Source organism: Muntiacus reevesi, chromosome X, assembly GCF_963930625.1.
Source record: "Muntiacus reevesi chromosome X, mMunRee1.1, whole genome shotgun sequence".
NCBI lineage: Eukaryota > Metazoa > Chordata > Mammalia > Artiodactyla > Cervidae > Muntiacus > Muntiacus reevesi.
The window spans coordinates 9279589-9302233 of NC_089271.1; the positions used below are offsets into that span (position 1 = coordinate 9279589).

The 22645-nt window shown below is 40.0% G+C and overlaps 1 protein-coding gene across 7 annotated transcripts in view; it reads right to left on the reverse strand.

Moving 5' to 3' along the window:
• Positions 1-22645, reverse strand: part of ARHGAP6 (Rho GTPase activating protein 6) — a 514399-nt gene that overhangs the window by 75266 nt on the left and 416488 nt on the right. For all 7 annotated transcript variants that reach the window (XM_065915770.1, XM_065915769.1, XM_065915772.1 and 4 more), the window contains exon 2: positions 11230-11389. In XM_065915770.1, coding sequence (XP_065771842.1) covers positions 11230-11389 — 160 coding nt within the window. The remainder of the gene's footprint in view (positions 1-11229; positions 11390-22645) is intronic.

The following is a 22645-nucleotide window of genomic DNA, read 5'->3' on the forward strand; positions in this document are numbered from 1 at the left end:
CCTCAGTAGGCAAGGGGGGCCTTGGGAGTTGGTTTTTCAACAAAGGAATAGATTCTGTGGTTGAAGATTACTCTGCTGCTTTTTAGGTGTAGTGGGCAGAATTGGAGAGAAGTCTTGAATTGAGGAAAGCAGAGTCTATGGTTATAGTTAAAGTGAGACATAATGACAGGGTGACCTAGGATTGAGGGTAGATACAAGACAAAGTGATATGGTGATTATATGATAATGATGATGATGACGAATGACTTTTCTTGAGATTATAAAACGTTGGGCGATGTTTTCAGCTCAACATGGTTATTACTTTGCTCAAATATCCTGTCAACCCTGTGGGACCATCAATCAAAGTCGGAAACTGGGCATAGGGTGAAGCAATAGGGAAGCACTGCCATTTCAAAATCATTACTGAGGATCCTGTAGAACACAAGAGAAAGATGATTGGTGGTCTTCAGAGAGGTAGGGAAGAGGGAAGTCAGGAGCTTACTTTTAAAGGTAAATATACAGGTATGCATACATGTTTTCATGCATTCCTCAAAGATTTTGCTGAGAGTCACTGGAGCATTGCGCAGTATAACCAGTGTTCCAGATTCAGAAACAAATAAGAAATAGCCTCATCCCATGGGAAATCACAACTCTCTGGGGCGATCACAGCATTGATGACTGTGAACACATACATAAAAGATGCAACTACCTCTACAGCTCATACACTAGAGACATTTGCTGAGCCCAGTGGTCTAACATTATTTTTTGGTCACCCTATTTGGTGATTGTTTCCTATCAGCATTTTTACCTACACTGGAGTTTAGGGATCTGAAAGTAGGTTTCAACTTCATTTTTATTGGGTTGGGCAAAAATCGCAAATGAATTTTTCAAGCAACCCATAGTTACACAGAAAGCTCTGATAAACAGTTCTAGCATTTCACCTCTTCAAGTGGACAACAGCAGCAGGGATAATGCAGAAATTGAACAGTTATAGTTTCTGTCTAGTGTTGTTACACAAACACCCAAGATCAATTGCCTTGTCCACCAGGTTGCCCTTATTTTTTAAAATCAACATTCAAATTACAAACCAAAGACAGCTGCAGTGTTAACCAACCAAGAATGTCATTCTCTTGATTTCATTGAGTTGTTTATTTGGGTTTTACACAGCCTGAGGGACAATGGTGAGGGACCATTTCATAAGGAAGCCATATAACTGAGCAATTTTGAGGCATCAGGGTACTCTTTTATTAGACTATTGTCCACATTTTCTTAAACCATCAGCTATTCCTCATTCCATGATACTGTTTTCAAAATATGTAAACAAAGCCTTTCTCAATGTTGATACCAGAAATTAAGTGAAGAAAAAAACAGTACTGAAGAAAACTTGAATATGTATTTCTCTCTTGTGAAACTATTCAGCTTTAAATATTTAGTTTCCATTATAATGAGGTTAAGCCATATCACCTACACTAACCTCCTTTACATACTGGGCATCAACCAGTCACTTCCTTTCATTTTACCTTAGAGCAGAGGTCAGCAATTTTTCTTTCCTGTAAAAGGCCAGATAGTAAATGTTTGACACTCTGTGAGGCATAAGGACTCACAGCTATTTAACTCTGCCACTGATGCTCAAAAGCAGCCATAGGCAATACGTAAATGAATAAGCATAGCTGTGTGCCAATAAGATTGTATTTACAAAAACAGATGGTGAGCTGAGTTTGGCCAGTGGGTGCCAGTTCACTAACCCTTGTCTTAGACCATTTGTATTAAAATGCTATCTAAATTGAATATCCATATTAACTGAACCTAATACATAAACACAACTCAGTTGATGCGACAAGTTCGTGAAAAGCATTGTTGCTATTGTTGTTTTTTAGTTGTTCAGTCATGTCCAACTCTTTTGCGACCCCACGGACTGTAGCCTGCCAGGCTCCTCTGTCCATGGGAGTTCCCAGGCAAGAATACTGGAGTGGATGGCCATTTCCTCCTCCAAGGGATCTTCCTGACCCAGGGACTGAACCCCGATCTCCTGAGTCTCCTGCATTGGCAGGCAGAGTCTTTGGTACTGAGCCATCAGGGAAGCCCGTGAAGGCCATTAGATGTTTAATTTCTTGATCATGATCTCTGCATTTGTCTCCTGGGTCTGCTGTTAAGGATTAACCCATTTATAGACTAGACAGTCTGATTCAAGAGCCTATGCCAAGAGCAGCCTTTGACCAGGTAGAAACATTCCATGGTTGCCTCCATGGGAAAATCTCAAGCTCACAGGAAAACTCTACTGATAGATACGATCCCTCCCACTGAAAGACACCCTTATTTCTACACTAGGTTCTCTATAGCATCTTCAAAATTTCCTCATTGAATGGCTTAAGTCTAGATGGGGGTAACAAATTAAACTCATCAGTCATCTTACAAGGTTTATGTAAATCTTACTCATTTTTATTGTGTGTGTCTTCTGGCTGAATAGATATAGAGAAGGGAGGAATCACAAGATTGGAGAATCCTAGGTTCCTGCATGACTGTGTGGCGGACAGTCCACTCTCCTGATCATTATGGCCAACCTGCATTAGATGGTGCCTGAAAGACACTTTTATACTATTAAGGTACTAAGTGGTTAGCCTATCTCGACTAATATATATATAGCCTATCTTTACAAGTATATATCTGTGAGATACATTTGTGGAAGTAGCTTTATTGGGTCATTTCAAAGTTGCATGCATGCTAGCTAAGTCCCTTCAGTCGTATCTGATTCTGTGCAATCTATGGACTCTAGCCCGCCAGGCTCCTCTGTCCATAGGATTCTCCAGGCAAGAATACTGGAGTGGCTTGCCATGCCCTTCTCCAGGGGATCTTCTTGACCCAGGGATTGAACCCGTGACTCTTAGGTCTTCTGCATTGGCAGGCAGGTTCTTTACCATTAGCACCACCTGGGAAGCCCAGCGTTGTCAAACTGCCTTGAAAGCTGCTGCAACAATTAGATTATCAACAGTATATGAGAGTCTGTTTTCTGAGAAAATATACTATCCAACTTTTGGAGTCATTCCAATCTAAGAGGAAAAAATAATCTCCTTGTTGTTGAGCTTGCATTTCCTAAATGAATATGAGGGTGAGAGCACCTTTACAGATATTTATAAATCATTTGAATTTCTTTTCCTGTGAGATGCATATAATTTGTCCACATTTTAATTATTTTCTTTCTCATATTAATTTGTAATAAAGCTTTTTATCTTAGAGAAGTTAGCCTTTAGTTTTTCAAATGTGTTATACATTTCTATTTATTTGTTTATTTACTTTTTTCCCACACAGATGATTCTATTCTTTTTTAAATGTAGTGAAACAGGTCACTCTATGTTTTCTGTGTAGTGACTTCCTCTATGTAAAAATATATTAATATCTAGCTATGTTTTGTTTTAGTGCATTCATAGTTTCATTTTTTAAATCTTCAAATCTTTCTTCCACATCAATTTATTTTGATATAAGGAGCAAGGTCAGAATATCAATTTTTCCTCTCAATGGTAGTCTCATTGTCACAAATACAATAATAATCCATCATTTCTCCCTGATAAGAAATGCAATGTTTATGTCATAAGTTCTCACATTTATTTTAGCTCAATTCTGAACTCTATTATCTTCCATTGATCTGCCTGTTGTGAAGCAGTACAATATTCTTTTAATTGCTTTCGTTTTATAACATTTAATAAATGGCCAGGGATAATTTCTGCTTGACCTCTTTTTCAGAGTTTCCCCCGTCTACTTACTTTCATATACTTTCATTTGCCAAGATGATGTGTGGATCAATTTAGTGATATTGCAAAAATTAATTCTTTAAGTATGTTTTCCGGAACCATGTCCAGTTTACAGATAATTTAGGGCATAATTGATATCTTTATATAATTGATTCTTCTTAAGAAAAATATGTTTTTTACATTTATTTCTAACTTCTCTTCTTATTCAGCTTAGATTCCATGGTCTGAGACTATAATCACTGTCTTGTAAACTGTAAAAGTTTCTTACAGGTGCTGTAACAGATGATCACAAACTTAGTGGCTAAAATGACTTAAATTTATTACTGACATTTCTGGAGACCAGAAGTCTGAAATGAGTCTCACTTGCTAAAAGCAAGGTGTCAGCAGGGTTGCATTCCGTCCTAGAGGCTCTAGTGAGAATCTGTTTCCTTGCCTTTCTTTAGTTTCTAGAGGCTGCCTGCATTCTTCGACTTGTGGCCCTTTCCTCTATCATCAAAGCCAGCAGCAATGCATCTCTCTGACTATTCCTCCAAAGTCATATCTCTCTTTGACTACAGCTAGGAAAGTTTCTTTGCTTTTTAGTACTCATGTGATTAGTTTTGATCCTCCCAGATAATCCAGAATAATCTTGCTGTCTCAAAGACCCAAGTTGATCACATTTGCATAGTTGATTTAGACATGTGAAGGAAATAGTCAAAGATTCCAGGCCATCTTTGACGGGTCTAGGATTCTTCTTACCACAGATTTCTCAACTGCCATGTCCCTTCCTACCATGATTGAACTCAACTAGAAAATCCTAACTCCACTGAGAGGAGATTTGGATTAACTAAGGCTGGGGAACTCAAAGTACAAAATGGTGTGCTTGCTTTAGCAGTGGTTAGCTGCCCTGATGCTGGAAAAGATTGAGGGCAGGAGGAGAAAGGGGCAACAGAGGATGAGATGGTTAGATGGCATCACTGACTCAATGGACATGAATTTGAGCAATCTCTGGGAGATAATGAAGGACAGGGAAGCCTGGCTTGCTACAGTCCATGGGGTCACAAAGAGTCGGACATCACTGAGCAACTGAACAACAAAAACAACAACAAAGCTGCCCAGATGTTTATTTTGCAATTTAAATTCCCAGCATCTAACCCCGAATAGACCTTTTGGGCTGCCCCACAATCCTGCAACACTGCTGGTCCATTCACTTCCTGCTTTTCCATTCTTTTCCTCTTTCCTCAAACCTCCAGGACCTCCTTCTTATCCCCACTCCTAACAGATGAAATCATTTCTTATTTTGCTGAGAGAGGAGAGGCAATCTGGAGTGAAATTCCACATGCTTTCCCATCATCTAATCTGCCTGCATCTGTATCCACATAACCCATGTCCACCTTCTACTAAACCTCAGGAGGAGCTCAAACTCTCTACCTGTGGCTTTGGATCCCACCACTGCAGTCCACGCTAGGAAATAACTCCAGTAATTTCCTAACCCTCAACCTTCAGTACTTCCCTCTCTATGGTGAATCCCAGCAGCTGATGAATACATTATATTATCAATCATTCGAGCCATGGAAGCACCAGTCTCATAGAGGAAGACAGTCCTCCAAACATATCCATAAATAAATTCCTATAGTCATTCCAGAGGCTTCCCAGGTGGCACAGTGGTAAAGAATCTGCCTGCCAATGTAGGAGGTACAGGAGATGTGGGGTTGTTCCTAGGGTCTGGAAGATCCCCTGGAGAAGGAAATGGCAACCCACTCCAGTATTCTTGCCTGGAAAATCTCCATGGACAGAGGAGCCTGGCGGGCTACAGTCCACGGGGTCGCAAAGAGTTGGACGTGACTGAGTGATTGAGCACGCAGGCGCAGTCATTCTAAGGTAACAAAGAGCAAAATTGTGAGCTTGAATATGTTTCCATTTTCATTGTACCCACTATCTCAGTAGGCTTTATATCATTAGTTTAGGTTCTAGACCGTGGCGTTTGTATTTATTTTCCTGAGTAAATTCATACAGTGACTCTGACTCTGTTTAGAACCTCTATTTAGGTTTTTGCATGGAACAAAAGCGGCCAGCCTCAGACCAAAGCTGCCATCACAGCACTCAGCACCGGCCATGCATTTGATCTTGGTAAATATTCAATGTCTATAATCATCTCACCCAAACAGTAGTTTTAGAACTCTTGGGTGATGTCTGTTTTTTCCCACCCAGCCACACACTTCCTTCTCTCTTTCATAAGTAAGAGATGATTTGCAAATCATTAGCTCCCATTTTGATAGAAACTGTCAAAGTAACTCCTGTAGCCCAAACAGCTTTGAACATCTTGATAGAACAAATCTTTCCCTGAATGTACTAGGACCCACATAGTCGCAGAAATAAGCAATGGAGACAGAGCTTCTAGCAGATAAGTTCTATAAAATTCTCTGTTTGTTAAAGGTTATTTATTTAATGGACTCTTTAAAGAGCAAGAAAAAAGAGAAACATCAAATTAACGGATTTGAAAACAAAATTACAAAGAATATTTATTTCTTGTTATCTCATCTGATATGTCTCAAATCTGGGTTTCACATAACTTTTTAGAGTCATCATTTCCTTCACTATAAATTGTGCTTGCCAACATTTCTAATAAAATTTTTTCTTAGGAACTGAAAGATCATCTGTTCTTATAAAACAGAGACAGGGCTCTTGGATCCCACTTGGGCCATCTTGTTAATTAATAGGGAAGCAAGGGCAGGTTTCGTCTCCACCTTAAAACCAAACAAAGACAAGATGAGGCAGAATGAGATTGTCCTAGGAAGAAGCAGCAACCCGGCCTGATGGCGATTAATACTCATTTTTCACCAACTGCCAAAGGGATTTTCTTCTTACTTGAGGTGAGGATCTCTGTGTCACATTAGCATGAAAAGATATAACAAGGCTAGGAATTTCCTCCTGGGAGGAACTGGCTACGGTTGTGGTGTCAAGTAGTGAGGTGAAGTCACTCAGTCGTGTCCGACTCTTTGCGACCCCATGGACTGTAGACCCCCAGGCTCCTCCGTCCATGGAATTTTCTAGGCAAGAGTATTGGAGTGGGTTGCCGTTTCCTTCTCCAGGGGATCTTCCCAACCCAGGGATCAAACCCGGGTCTCCCTCACTTTGGGCAGACGCTTTACCGTCTGAGCCACCAGGGAATCAGAGTATGATGCAAAAGCCACAGGAGCCATGCATCAGTCAGTAAAATGTGCCTGTCCCACCAGTCCCTTGGCCTAACCTACATCTGTCTTCTCCTGAACTCTTTCATGGCCTTCAACAGAGTCCAAGATACCAGTTTAAAGAATAAAAGTGGCCCCTCTTGCCACTTCTGTTTAACATAGTATTGGGAGTCCGAGCCACAGCCATCAGACAAGGAAAAGAAATAAAAGGCATCCAAATTAGACGGGAATAAGTAAAACTACCACTATTTGCAGAGGACATGATATTTTCTATAGGAAACCCTAAAGTCTCCACCAAAATAGTATTAGAACTAATCAATGAATTCAGTAAAGTAGCAGGATGCAAGAATAATATACAGAAATCAGTTGCTTTTCTATACAATAATAATGAACTATCAGAAAAAAGTAAAAAAAAAATTCATTTAAAATCACATCAAAAAGAATAAAATACTTGGGAATAAACTTAACCAAGGAGGTGAAAAACCTATACTCTGAAAACTATAAAAGATTGATGAAGAAAACTGAAAATAATAGAAAGAAATAGAAAGATATCCCATGCTCTTGGACTGGAAGAATTAATATTATTTAAATGGCCATACTACCCAAAGCAATCTACAGATTTAATGCAATACCTATTAAAATACCCATGACACTTTCCACAGAACTAGAACAAATAATCCTAAAATTTGTATGGAACCACACAAGACCTGGGATTGCCAAAGCAATCTTGAGAATAAAGAACAAAGTTGGAGATATCACCTTCCCAGTCCTTAGACTACAGTAATCCAAGCAGTGTGGTACTGATACAGAATTAGGCACATAGAGCCCAGAAATAAACTGACACACCTCTGGTCAATTAGTCTATGACAAAGGAGGCAAGAATACACAATGGAGAAAAGACAGTCTCTTGGATAAGTGGTGCTGGGAAAACTCAACAGCTACATGTAAAAAAAATGAGATTAGGACTTCCCTGGTGGTTCACTGGTAGAGAAACTGCCTGCCAATGCAGGGGACATGGGTTCAATCCCTAGTCTGGGAAGATTCTACATGCTGCAGAGCAACTAAGCCCATGCGCCACAACTATGGAGTCTGAGTTCTGGAGCCCGCAAACTGCAACTACTGAAGCCCACGTGCTCTAGAGCCCATGCTCTCCAATGACAGAAGCTACTTCAATGAGCAGCCTGTAGGCCACAACTAGAGAGTAGCCCCCAGTCACCACAACTAAAGAAAGCCCAGGGGCAGCAACAAAGACCCAGTGCAAGCAAAAATAAATAAAACATAATTTTTTTTAAAAGAGTCAATGCAAACAAATGAGATTAGAACACTTTCTCATGCCATATACAAAAATAAACTCAAAATGGATTAAAGACCTAAATATAAGACTTGAAATCATAAAGTTCATAAGCAAAACACTCTTCAACATGTCGGAGCAATATTTTCTTGGATCTATCTCCTAAGGAAGAAGAAATAAAAGCAAAAATAAACAAACAGGGTGTAATTAAACTTAAAATTTTGCCCTTGAAAAAACAAAAAGATAACCTATGGGGACTCTCAGTGGTTAGGAATCCATGCTTCCAATGCAGGGGACACAAGTTAGATCCCTGGTCAGGGAACTAAGATCCCACATGCCATGCAGTAGAGAAGAAGGGGAAAAAAAAGACAACTTCGGAATGGGAGAAAATTTTTGCAATGTGACCAATAAGGGGGTGTATGTATCCAACATACAAAAACAGCTCATACAACTCAGTATTAAAGAAAACAAATAACGCAACTAAAAAACAGGCAGATGACCTGAATAGACATTTTTCCAAAAAGGGAAATGCAGGTGGCCAAGAGGCAGATAAAAAGATGCTCAGCATCACTAACTATCAGAAAAATGCAAATCAAAATCACAATGAGATATCACCTCACATCTGCCAAATGGATGTCATCACAAAGTCTACAAACAACAAATGTTGGCGAGGATGTGGAGAAAGGGGAATCCTTCAACACTCTTTGTGGGAATGTAAACTGGTGCAGCCACTGTGGAAAATAATATGGAGGGTCCTCAGAAAACTAAAAATAGAACTACCATATTATCCAGCAGTTCCACTCGAGTATAGCCTAGAAAAAAACACACATTCAAATTGTTTCGTTGCTAACTCATGTCCGACTATTTGTGACCCCATGGACTGTAGCCCATCAAGCTCCTCAGTCCATGGGATTTCCCAGGCAAGAATACTGGAGTGGGTTGCCATTTCCTCCTCCAAGAGATCTTCCTGACCCAGGAATCTAACACGCGTCTCCTGCATTAGCAGGCAGATTCTTTATCACTGAACCAAGGCACATGTACCCCAATATTTCATGACAGAATTATTTATAATTGCCAAGATATGGAAGCAACTGAAGTATTCACAACATATGAGTGGATAAAGAAGATGGGGTATATATATATATATATATATATATATATATATATATATATATATATATGTATATACACACACACACAATAGAATATTACTCAGGAATAAAAAGAAAGAAATTCTGCCATTTGAAGCAATGTGGATGGACTTAGAGAATATTATGCTTAGTGAAATCAGTCAGACAGAGAAAGACAAATACTGAATGATACCACTCATATGTGGAATGCAAAAAATAAATGAATGTATATAGCACAACAGAAATAGACTCATGGATATAGAAAACAAACTAATGATTACAAGTTTGGAATGGGAAGAGATGGGCAAGACTGGGATATGGGATTAAGAGGTATGAAGTACTATGTATAAAATAGATAAGCATCTAGGATATATTGTACAGCACAAGGAACCATAACCATTATCTTACACTAACTTTGGAGTATAGTCTGTAAAAATACTGAATCACTATGCTGTATACATGAAACTAATATAACACTGTAGACCAACTATACTAAAATTTTTTAAAGAATTTTTTAAGGAAAAGAATAAAAGCGGCCCTGAAAGTCATCATCCAGTGAAAAATTCTGGGGGGTCAGTGTTTTTGTCCTGCTCTCTCTAGTCAATGAAACTGAACCTCCTACTAGAGAGGTGAATTACACAAGCTCACCCGTGGAGGGGAAATGACCAGACAAGTCCTCATGTTCTAGTCTTCAGACTCCCACGCTAGTACTGTTTCCATTAGCCACAAATAAGCCCAGAAAATAGCCCCATCGGCACTGTTGTTGACGAAATGTAAGCACGTGTGTTCATGTGTATATTCAGGTTGCTCAATCTCTACATTTGGGCCCTTGGGACCTGACAATGCTTGCTGTGAGGGACTGTCCAGTGTATTATAGGATGTTTAACAGCATCCCTGGCTTCTAACCCCTAGATGTCAGCTGCATCCTTCCTCTAAGCTGTGAAAACTGAAAGTGGAGCCAGACATTGCTAAATTCTGGGGATTTAAACCTGAGGCTGCGGGAACCATCCTTGGTTGAGAACCACGTATCTACGTGTATGTGCGTATGCATGATATGAATTATTTTATGAATAACTATTCATGAAGCATTCCCTCGATCCCTCAATAAAAGAAAACAAAGGAGGAGTTCTGCAGATACTGAAATCTGTCAAAGCAATCTAGCTTTTATATATAAGTTTTAGGCACAGCAGCCAACACTCTTTTTATGTCAGGTTTACTCTATTTGTGTAGAATCACAGCTTTTCACTTCACCTCAAATTACCTTTCTGTATACGCTAACGCATATTTAAAAGTGCCTTTATAGAAAATAGAAAACATTCAGAAATAGGCTTTACAGATCAAAGGCTTTCAAATATATGTTTCCCATTTTTACCAGAATCAGGATCTGTGTTTGTAAAAACATCAGACAACTAGGTCTGCACTGGCTTCAGCATTATAATGGTGAACCTTAACAGAGAATGCCAGGTGGATAAAAATGAGTTAACATTGGTATAATAACTGATTCTGGGTTTGCATAAGGTCAAAGGATGATTTTAACAGAATTGCTAAACCATTTAACTGGTTATTTTGAAATCATATTGAGATGGTTTTTCTTCTAATTTTTTAGGTTGACTTTTTTGAAACTTCTTTTTAACTGGTTGTGCTGAAGCCACATAGACTGTTGAGATGCACGTGGCTTTCCCCTTTAATGCTCCAAGTCAATCTTCTTTTTAATAAACATATTAGTTGACATGTAAACTGTCCTATTGAACACATCTTTCAAACCGGACCCCAATGCCAGCCAATGACCCCAGAAGCTGTAGCTTCCTTCCTGGATCTGTGGTGGGGCTGAGACGAATCTGCAGCTTGTAACTCTGGCAGAGCTTTTGTTTGACTGGCAACACCCCCCACGGAATGGCAAAATGGGGCCTTACCTTTGGGAATGGTGATCTGACAACTCAGGTCACAGTCCTGCTGCAGCTGATAAAAAGCCACTTCCTGTAGGCGGGCTCGCTCCAACTCTGAGAGGCTCTGGATGGGCACTGACCTCAGCCGCACGCTGCGGCCCGACATACTGTTCCAGGTGAAATCACCCTGCAGACCAAAGGGGGAAACATCAACGGTCACACAGTGATCTGCGACTCACAAACCTCAGCCTCTCCCTCAACTGGTCATAATGTCAAGCAAACTTCATTTTTGTGTTTCAAAATCAGCTCTCAGTCCGTAAAATCCAACCCACTCTTGGTTAACTGTGGATTTTCTCAGTCAATTGCAAACATCCCAGTCTGGAGAATCTTCTAGGTCACCCGATCTCATAAAATGACACAAAAAAAACCATGTGGAAAGATACTTCAAGATACTGCTTCCTCTCTTTTATGGGAACACATGCAAACTTTTTCATTTTTATTTCTCAGTAACAGAAAACACTACTGCTAATTGCCATCATGCAAAGGCTAACAGAGTTTTGCCAAGAGAATGCACTGGTAATAACAAACAGCCTTGTACAACAACACAAGAGACGACTCTACACATGGACATCACCAGATGGTCAATACCGAAATCAGATGGATTCTATTATTTGCAGCCAAAAGATGGGAAAGCTCTAGACAGTCAGCAAAAATAAGACCAGGAGCTGACTGTGACTCAGATCATGAACTCCTTATTACAAAATTCAGACTTAAATTGAAGAAAGTAGGGAAAACCACTAGATCATTCAGGTATGACCTAAATCAAATCCCTTATGATTATATAGTAGAAGTAACAAATAGATTCAAGGGATTAGATCTGATAGACTGAGTGCCTGATGAACTATGGATGGAGGTTCATGACATTGCACAGGAAACAGGGATCAAGGCCATCCCCAAGAAAAAGAAATGCAAAATGGTTGTCTGAGGAAGACTTAGAAATAGCTTAGAAAAGAAGAGAAGCGAAAGGCAAAGGAGAAAAGGAAAGATATACCCATTAGAATGCAGAGTTCCAAAAAATAGCAAGGAGAGATAAGAAAGCCTTCCTCATAGAGGAAAATGACAGAATGGGAAAGACTAGAGATCTCTTCAAGAAAATTAGAGATACCAAGGGAACATTTCATGCAAAGATGGACACAATAAAGGACAGAAAATATATGGACCTAACCAAAGGAGAAGATATTAAGCAGAGGTGGCAAGAATGCACAGAAGAACTATACAAAAAAGATCTTCATGACCTAGATAACCACGATGGTGTGATCACTCACCTAGAGTCAGACATCCTGGAATGCAAAGTCAAGAGATGGGAATACCAGACAACCTGACCTGCCTCCTGAGAAATCTGTACACAGGTCAAGAAGCAACAGTTAGAACTGGATATGGAACAATGGACTGGTTCCAAATCAGGAAAGGAGTACATCAAGGCTGTATATTGTCACCTTGCTTATTTAACTTATATTCAGTGTACATCATGTGAAATGCTGGGCTGGATGAAGCACAAGCTGGAATCAAGATTGCTGGGAGAAATATTAGTAACCTCAGAGATGCAGATGACACCACCCTTATGGAAGAAAGTGAAAAACTAAAGAGCCTCTTGAGGAAAGTGAAAGAGGAGAGTGAAAATGTTGACTTAAAACTCAGCATTCAAAAAACTAAGATCATGGCATCTGGTCCCATCATTTCATAGCAAATAGATGGAGAAACGATGGAAACAGTGACAGATTTTATTTTGGGGGGCTCCAAAATCACTGCAGATGGTGACTGCAGCCATGAAATTAAAAGATGCTTACTCTTTGGAAGAAAAGCCATGTCCAACCTAGACAGCATATTCAAAAGCAGAGACATCACTTTGCCAACAAAGGTCTGTCTAGTCAAAGCTATGGTTTTTCCAGTAGTCATGTATGGATGTGAGATTTGGACTGTAAAGAAAGCTGAGTGCCAAAGAATTGATGCTTTTGTACTGTGGTGTTGGAGAAGACTCTTGAGAGTCCCTTGGACTACAAGGAGATCCAACCAGTCCATCCTAAAGGAGATCAGTCCTGAATATTCGTTGGAAGGACTGATGCTGAAGCTGAAATTACAATACTTTGGCCACCTGATGTGAAGAACTAACTCATTGGAAAAGACCCTGGTGCTGGGAAAGATTGAAGGCAGGAGGAGAAGGGGATGACAGAGGATGAGATGGTTGTATAGCATCACTGACACAATGGATATGAGTTGGAGCAAGCTCCAGTTGGTGATGGACAGGTAATTCTGGTGTGCACGGGGTCACAAAGAGTCAGACACAACTGAGTGACTGAACTGAATTGCCATCATGCACGCTAGACATGGGAATGGAAACATATGTTGATAGCCTCCCGTGTACCAGTGATGGTGTCAAGGGATTTTTAGTTACTCCTTCAAACAACCTTAAGAGGCAGTTAGCGTTTCTGACCTTATCTTGTATAATATTTAATAACAACTATATAATAATACAATCTAGTATATTTATAATATATGACACAATGCATTATTATTATATATAATATATACTTATGATGCATTATCACAATGTTTACTTAGGCTACATTATGTTGATATTATAGTAATATATAGCAGGTATAAATATAATATGGCTTCCCAGGTGGCTCACTGGGTAAATAATCCACCTGCAATGCAGGAGATGTGGGTTAGATCACTGCATTGGGAAAATCTCCTGGAAGAGGGCATGGCAACCCACTCCAGTATTCTGGCCTGGAGAATCCCATGGACAGAGGAGCCTGGTGGGCTACAGTCCACAGGGCTGCAAAGAGTTGGACATGACTGAAGCGACTGAGCAAATGCAGCACACAAATATAATATAGATTAATTGAGGCTTAAGAAGGTTAAGTAATTTCCCCCAAATTGTAAAACTTACAAGACTTGAAATCAACCAGGACTTAAACTAAAAAGACTTAGGCTTCCTCGGTGTGTATGCCCAGAAGTGGTATTGCTGGGTCATATGGTAGTTCTATTTCCAGTTTTTTAAGAAATCTCCACACTGTTTTCCATAGTGGCTGTACTAGTTTGCATTCCCACCAACAGTGTAAGAGGGTTCCCTTTTCTCCACACCCTCTCCAGCATTTATTGCTTGTAGACTTTTGGATAGCAGCCATCCTGACTGGTGTGTAATGGTATCTCATTGTGGTTTTGATTTGCATTTCTCTAATAATGAGTGATGTTGAGCATCTTTTCGTGTGTTTGTTAGCCATCTGTATGTCTTCTTTGGAGAAATGTCTGTTTAGTTCTTTGGCCCATTTTTTGATTGGGTCATTTATTTTTCTGGAATTGAGCTTCAGGAGTTGCTTGTATATTTTTGAGATTAATCCTTTGTCTGTTTCTTCATTTGCTATTATTTTCTCCCAATCTGAGGGCTGTCTTTTCACCTTACTTATAGTTTCCTTTGTAGTGCAAAAGCTTTTAAGTTTCATTAGGTCCCATTTGTTTAGTTTTGCTTTTATTTCCAATATTCTGGGAGGTGGGTCATAGAGGATCCTGCTGAGATTTATGTCAGAGAGTGTTTTGCCTATGTTCTCCTCTAGGAGTTTTATAGTTTCTGGTCTTACATTTAGATCTTTAATCCATTTTGAGTTTATTTTTGTGTATGGTGTTAGAAAGTGTTCTAGTTTCATTCTTTTACAAGTGGTTGACCAGTTTTCCCAGCACCACTTGTTAAAGAGGTTGTCTTTTTTCCATTGTATATCCTTGCCTCCTTTGTCAAAGATAAGGTATCCATAGGTTCGTGGATTTATCTCTGGGCTTTCTATTCTGTTCCATTGATCTATATTTCTGTCTTTGTGCCAGTACCATACTGTCTTGATAACTGTGGCTTTGTAGTAGAGTCTGAAGTCAGGGAGGGTGATTCCTCCAGTTCCATTCTTCTTTCTCAAGATTACTTTGGCTATTCGTGGTTTTCTGTATTTCCATACAAATTGTGAAATTATTTGTTCTAGTTCTGTGAAAAATACCGTTGGTAGCTTGATAGGGATTGCATTGAATCTATAGATTGCTTTGGGTAGAATAGCCATTTTGACAATATTGATTCTTCCAATACACACCGAGGAAACCAGATCTGAAAGAGACACGTGCACCCCAATGTTCATCGCAGCACTGTTTATAATAGCCAGGACATGGAAGCAACCTAGATGCCCATCAGCAGATGAATGGATAAGGAAGCTGTGGTACATATACACCATGGAATATTACTCAGCCGTTAAAAAGAATTCATTTGAATCAGTTCTAATGAGATAGACGAGACTGGAGCCCATTATACAGAGTGAAGTAAGCCAGAAAGATAAAGAACATTACAGCATACTAACACATATATACGGAATTTAGAAAGATGGTAACGATGACCCTATATGCAAAACAGAAAAAGAAACACAGAAGTACAGAACAGACTTTTGAACTCTGTGGGAGAAGGTGAGGGTGGGATGTTTCAAAAGAACAGCATGTATATTATCTATGGTGAATCAGATCACTAGCCCAGGTGGGATGCATGAGACGAGTGCTCGGGCCTGGTGCACTGGGAGGACCCAGAGGAGTCCGGTGGAGAGGGAGGTGGGAGGGGGGATCGGGATGGGGAATACGTGTAACTCAATGGCTGATTCATGTCAATGTATGACAAAACCCACTGAAATGTTGTGAAGTAATTGGCCTCCAACTAATAAAATAAAATTAAAAAAATAAATAAATAAATAAAAAATAAGAAGACTTAGGCTTTTAAATTGTATGCTAAATTGTAACCACTGAGTTTCTATTTTATAGCAATCTAATGAGTTATTTTCATCATTGTAAGTATACAGGTATGATAGATAAAAAGTACACATACATATGGACATGTGATGTGAAAATACTCCATATAAAAGAATCAAAGCAGAGATTCCCACAATCCTGGGTTTGTTTGTGTGCACACATACACACCGCTGATTCCACTGAGAGTGAATATCTCTACCCTTGACACAGACAGTGAGAAAGTGATGACATAAGAAACAATACCTCGCAGTCCTCTGAAACCTAATGTCCCCTCACAGAGAAGGAATTCCTAGGAATCACAGATATCAGCCAGGGTACAACAGCTTTGATGAGGTAGCTATTGTTTCCTCAACAATCAAGAAAAGTTCTGGGAGAAGGAACAGTGTTGGGCCCCACAGACACAGCCAGGGATTTGCTGTGGATGCGGGAAACATTAAGGAATCCCCAAAGAGTTCATCACTGTCATTAATTATTCACCTGAAAGAAGAGAGACAGAAAGACTGGCCCCAGAAACTATTAAGACACCTTTCTTCCATACTGGTAGCAAATTCCTGCCTAAATGGTTTATTCCAAAGAGTAAATGGAAGTATACTAATTCTTGGATTTTTTCCCCTCTTTATCTGGGATTTCACTGATTGATTTATTCATTGTTTTAGCAAATGGAGACATCATACTCCGGTGTGCATCCTCAGTTGCTCAGTCGTGTCCGACTCTTTGTGACCCCATGGAGCCCGCCAGGCTCCTCTGTTCATGAGATTTTCCAGGCAATAATACTGGAGTGGGTTGCCATTTCCTCCTCCAGGAGATCTTCTCTACCCAGGGATCAAACCCGTGTCTCTTCCTTGGCCAGTGGATTCTTTACCACTGAACCACTTTGGCAGAAGTAGAAAATAAACCAGGGTAAGCAAAGAATATAGTATGTTGAATAACAACAGCTAAGGATGGGGGAGGGAAAGCAGGGAAGGGGTCGGCAGTGTTAGCAGAGGACAAAGATTTACAGTGTTAGATTGGGTGGGGGGGAGCCGCTGGGAAAGACCTCACAGGGAAGGCTATGTTTCATTAAACATGCACACACAAGTGCATCTCAGATGGGAAGTTCCAGATGAGTTGGTTATTTCTTTTTTTTTTTTTTTTGGCTTTACCACAAAGCAAGTGGGATCTTAGTTCCCCGACCAGGGATTGAACTCAGGTCCCCTGCATTGGAACTCCCCGGGGATTTTTAAATATGAAGTTTAGGTATCAAATGGAGCCCATTGCTACCTGAAGTGTCAAAATGGAATTACATACCTATTCTTTAAAAGCATTTAGAATATATGCCCTCCAATGGCTCTGTTATCTGTAGCAGGGGTTGGCTATCTTTTTCTGTAAAAGGCCAGAAAGTAAATATTTCAGGCTTTGTGGGCCACGTGGTCACTGTCAAAACTACTCAGATCTGCCTTTGTGGCATGAAAGCAACCATAGTTTATAAGTGAATGGGTATGGCTGTGTGCCAATCAAACTTCATTTACAAAAGAAGGTGAAGGCTGGATTTGGACAGTGGGCCACAATTTGCAACCTATGTATATTAGTTTATGGCTCAAGTGAAATAAACCAATCCCTACAAGATACTTTTTTTTATTTACTATGTCCTCCAGGGCTTCCCTGATGGCTCAGTGGTAAAGAACCTGGGTATAAAGCAGGAAACATAGGTTCAATCCCTGGGTTGTGAGGATCTCCTGAAGAAGGAACTGGCAGCCCACTCTAGGATTCTTGACTGGAAAATTTCATGGACAGAGAACCTAGCAGGCTATAGTTCATGGGGTTCATGGGGGTTGCAAAGAGTCAGACATGACTGAGTAAACAACAACAAATGTCCTGCTGCATAATTAATTTGAACAAAATGTAATGAACACCTATTACATGCTAAAAACAGTACTAGGCTTGAGATTATCAAAATGACAACAGTCCTTGTCCTTAAGGAGTTGAATTTTGGTACGAAGAACACACTCAGTCCATGAAATACAGAGATGGTGATATTAGAAGTAAGAGCCAAATGCAATGGGATGCCTAGAATAAAAGGCTTTGATATCAATCTGGGGATGAAGGAAAGCTTTATAGGAAGGCAGTGTTTCACTGGAGGCTTGAAGTTGAGTAAGAAGAGTAAGGGTTTGCTCAGTAGAAATGCAACATTGAAAAAAAAAATCAGTGGGTGCCAAGGCAAATGAATTTGAGAGAACAGGCTTGTTTGGGGGAAATTACAAGGCTAGAAGAAAGGAAACAGCAGGAGGTAAAGCCACATAGAAATCAGGGCCAGTTCCTGGAGAGCTATCTCTGTAGGATTTTACTCAGCCAGTGATGGCTAGTCATTAAGGAACCTTGGTTAAGAGAGGAACATGATCAGATTTGCATAAGGGAAAGGTGACTGGAAACACAGTTAGTTCTATAGGAATTGAGGGAGAAAGCAAGCCGAAGATGCAGAGATCAGAAGAGACACTGGACTAGGTAGGATGCTGGTTGAAATTGGAATAGATGGAGAGATACTTAGAACCACAAAGATGCTTGGGGACAAACTGTATCTAGTGGGAGGTTGAGAAGGGGCAATCTAGGATGACTTAAACATTTCTGGTTTGAGCAACTGGGAGGATGATACACTAAATCACCAAGATGAGAATGAGCAGAAGGGAATTAGGTCTGGTGTGTGTGTGTGTGTGTGAGTGTGTGTGTGGGGGCATGTGGAGAAGAAAGATGTTCAAATTTTGAAAGTGATATTTTATCTCTAAAAATAAATAAATAAAACACATTCCCAAATCTGGCAAAATAGAAGCCGGCCAGTTTACATCTTTCTTGAGTCTTCTTCTCTCAACTACATTAGTCCCTTTGCAATCAAGTAATACATAGTTTTGGAAACTGTTCACAAATGACTACACTTAGCATAATAAAAAACGAAGTGTGGTGTTTTAAATTCCTCTGAGTCCATTATACATCATAGCCCATGACTCTTAACTTTGTAGAATTTGTAACTTCTTTGGAAAATTTGGAATTATTAGCCAAAAGGGAGAAAAGGCTTGGTCTATTTGTAAAGACTTGAATGTATGGGGTTGCTATCTCCTGCAATTTTAGTTCTTGCAGCAGTTGATGGTTCCAGAGAAGGCTACAGACAAACCCAGAAAGAGGAAAGAATGGGGCACGTTCTTGAAAGCACAGCAACTGCATTGATCAGGCTTTGGAAACGTCATTTCTCAAAGGAGATGAAACTGTCCCCAGAATCAATTGGTTCTTAACCCCATCCTTAGGACATGGCTGAAAAAACAATGTTCCTAGGAGAGAAAGTTATCAAATAATAAATGAACAGGGACTATGAAGACATCTCAAAAGCTGTGTATTATCAAATGTGTGACATCTTAAAAATATCATTCAGTTACATTTTTGATTATGGGTAATGGACCAAGTTGTTTCATAATCACAAACATAATGTACCAGAAACTTGAATAATTGAAGCCGAAAGAGTTCATTCAGACTTGGAAAAGCCTGTATGGGCTACTTCAGTTCATCACCCTTCATCCTCTCCACCATCCCATTGTCTTTTGCTACTACTTGCCAATCAGCAGTCATAATACATCAAATAATCTCCATCTTCCCCTAGGTCCCAATTTTCTCAGTGTTCCCAGTTTATATTTCCACCATTGTGAATTTTTCATGACTGTGTTTCAAATTAAGTACGTGCAATTTCAACATGTTTTTTTAAAGTTGGAAACACGAGGTTCATTTTGGGGAAATTATAAAATGAACACAACTCACAGGCTAAACCCATATTCTTTCACAATATCTTGTGATAAAGTCAGGAGGTGTGTGACTGGTCTAAATGACCTAGAACAGTATTCTTCATTTTAATTTTTATCCTTAATGCAGTAGAGACATTTTGAGAATAAGATGTCTAATTTCAGAGCCAAGCACACATAGAGCAAGGAAATGTCACAACACAATGGCTGGGAAAGCTGCAAACATGTCTTAGAATTACAGTTGGATTGCTTTTTAAGGTATGATAATTTAGTGATCCAGGGGTCAGGAAGATCCCCTGGGGAAGGAAATGGCAACCCACTTCAATATTCTTGCCTGGAGAATCCCATGGACAGAGGAGACTGGTGGGATATGGTCCATGGCGTCGCAGAATCAGACTCAAATGAGCGACTAAATAACAACAACTGTATAGAGTACAGTAGTACAATATCTTTATTTCAAGTCCAGGATGTCCAGAGACAAACATAAAGGCTTGCTATTTTTTGTGTTTGTTTGTTTTTTATGTATTATTTGTATGAAAAGTATTATAAACTTATTACAGTACAGTACTATATAGCCAACTGTGTTAGTTGGGCACCTAGGCTAACTTTGTTGAACTTAACGAATAAATTGGACTTCTGATCTCAATCTTGGAACAGAGCTCTTTCATATGTAGGGGACTTAGGATACTTAGTTGAATGCATCCACCTTCCTTGTCTCAATCCACATCATCCTTTAAACTTAAAGAACTTTTTCTCAAAACATTCATCCAAGGTTTATGCAAGTTATCCTAAAGTTCAAATCAGAGTATTCTCAATGAAGCATTCTCAATGAAGTCTAAAATCAGCTTTTTTTCTTCCTGCCTCCTCACTTCTTCATTCAGGTTGCTACAGCTTAGGACAGAGTCCCCAGATGCGGCGCCCATGGGAACCATACAGACTAGTGTGTGTGTGGGGGGGGCAGTCCATGAGCTTTCCACATCTCCTGGTTGCCTCTTCCTAGAATCCCCAGAATCACAGTGCTTATGTGTGTAAAATATATTTGCCTTTATATTATGAAAACTGTCAAATATGAGCAAAGACAGAGACTAGACTAATAACCTCACAGAAGTTTTGGTGCAGTATCTGCTCTGCAGTTGAGCACATATATTGAGCATATATATGGTTTTCTGATTGGCCCACGCAATCAGGATTGAGAATCACTGTGGTCAAATGTTGACCAGATTCGGGTTGGGTTCTAGTAAGTCTGCTCTCCCTAGAAAATTCAAGACACTCACTACCACCAAAGAAAGATGCAACTTTACCAGAAGATGCGATTTTCTGAAACAAAATGTGAGCTTTAAGGCACCCAGCAGTAAGCGTGTTCTGCTTTCTTTTATTGAACAAATGCAGTGATGCCATAACCTCATTCATTCCTCATTCATTCAACAACCACAACAGCAAATGACTTGAACCTGACACTCAGAGATGAAAGCCTATACTCTTAGCCACTACAACATCCTGGCTGGTGGATACAAAGCTTGAGAGATGCTCTTCAGCCTGCAATCCGTTCTGCGGAGGCAGAGAGAAGTATAGTGCGGAGTTGCTAGACAGAAGGTGTGGCAGCCAGAATAATAACCCCTGCCCCCAAAGATGGCCACCTCTTAATTCCTGTGACTGTGTTGCCTTACCTGGCAAAAGGGGCTGTGTAGATGTGATTAAGTTAAGGGATCCTGAGACAGTGAGGTTATTATGGATTATCCAGACGAATGCACCATCATCAAAGAGTCCTTACCAGAGGGAGGAAGAGGTGGCTGTGTGTGTGTGTGTGTGTGTGTGTGTGAGAGAGAGAGAGAGAGAGAGAGAGAGATTGATTTGAAGATACTAGGCTGACACCTTTAAAGATGGAGGAAAGAGCCATAAGTCAAGAAATGTAGGCAGCTACTGAAAGCTGGAAAAGGTAAGGCACAGATTTTCCCCCAGAGCCCCCAAAAGGAATGCAGCCTTTGATCTCAGTAGAGTGAGACTGACATTCAAAACTGTATGACATTAAATTTCTGATGCTTTCAATTTATGATAATTTGTCACAATAGGAAACTAACAGAGAAGGAATAGGAGGGAGCATTAGAAGAGAATGTTGGTGAGGTCAAGGGGACTGAGTTCAGATGACAATAAGCTCCCAAACACTGTAGAAGGTAGATCAAGACCTGTCAGATTTTTATCTCCTGGTGCTAAAGTGCTACTTCACACTATAGGTATCCCACCAATGATTTAAGCTGTAAAGTTTCCAAGACTGGAATCCTGAAAGCACTTTTTCCACTAACTAGAATTTTAGAAAGTTACACATAGTAAATATTTCAGGCTTGTGGTTCATATAATCTTTGTCACAACTACTCAGATCTGCCAATGCAGCACAAAGGCGGCCATAAACCACATGTAAACAAAAGCTCCAATAAAATTTTAGTCATCAGTTCAGTTCAGTCGCTCAGTTGTGTCTAACTCTTTGAGATCCCATGGACTGCAGCATGCCAGGCCTCCCTTTCCATCACCAACTCCTGGATTTTACCCAAACTCAACTCCATTGAGTCGGTGATGTCATCCAACCATCTCATCCTCTGTTGTCCCCTTCTCCTCCTGCTGTCAATCTTTCCCAGCATCAGGGTCTTTTCAAATGAGTCAGTTTTTCGCATCAGGTGGTCAAAGTTGAGCCACCAAATATCAGGTGGCTGAGTTTCAGCTTCATCAGTCCTTCCAAGGAACACCCAGGACTGATCTCCTTTAGGATGGACTGGTTGGATCTCCTTGCAGTCCAAGGGACTCTCAAGAGTCTTCTACAATGCCACAGTTCAAAAGCATCAATTCTTTGGCGCTCAGCTTTC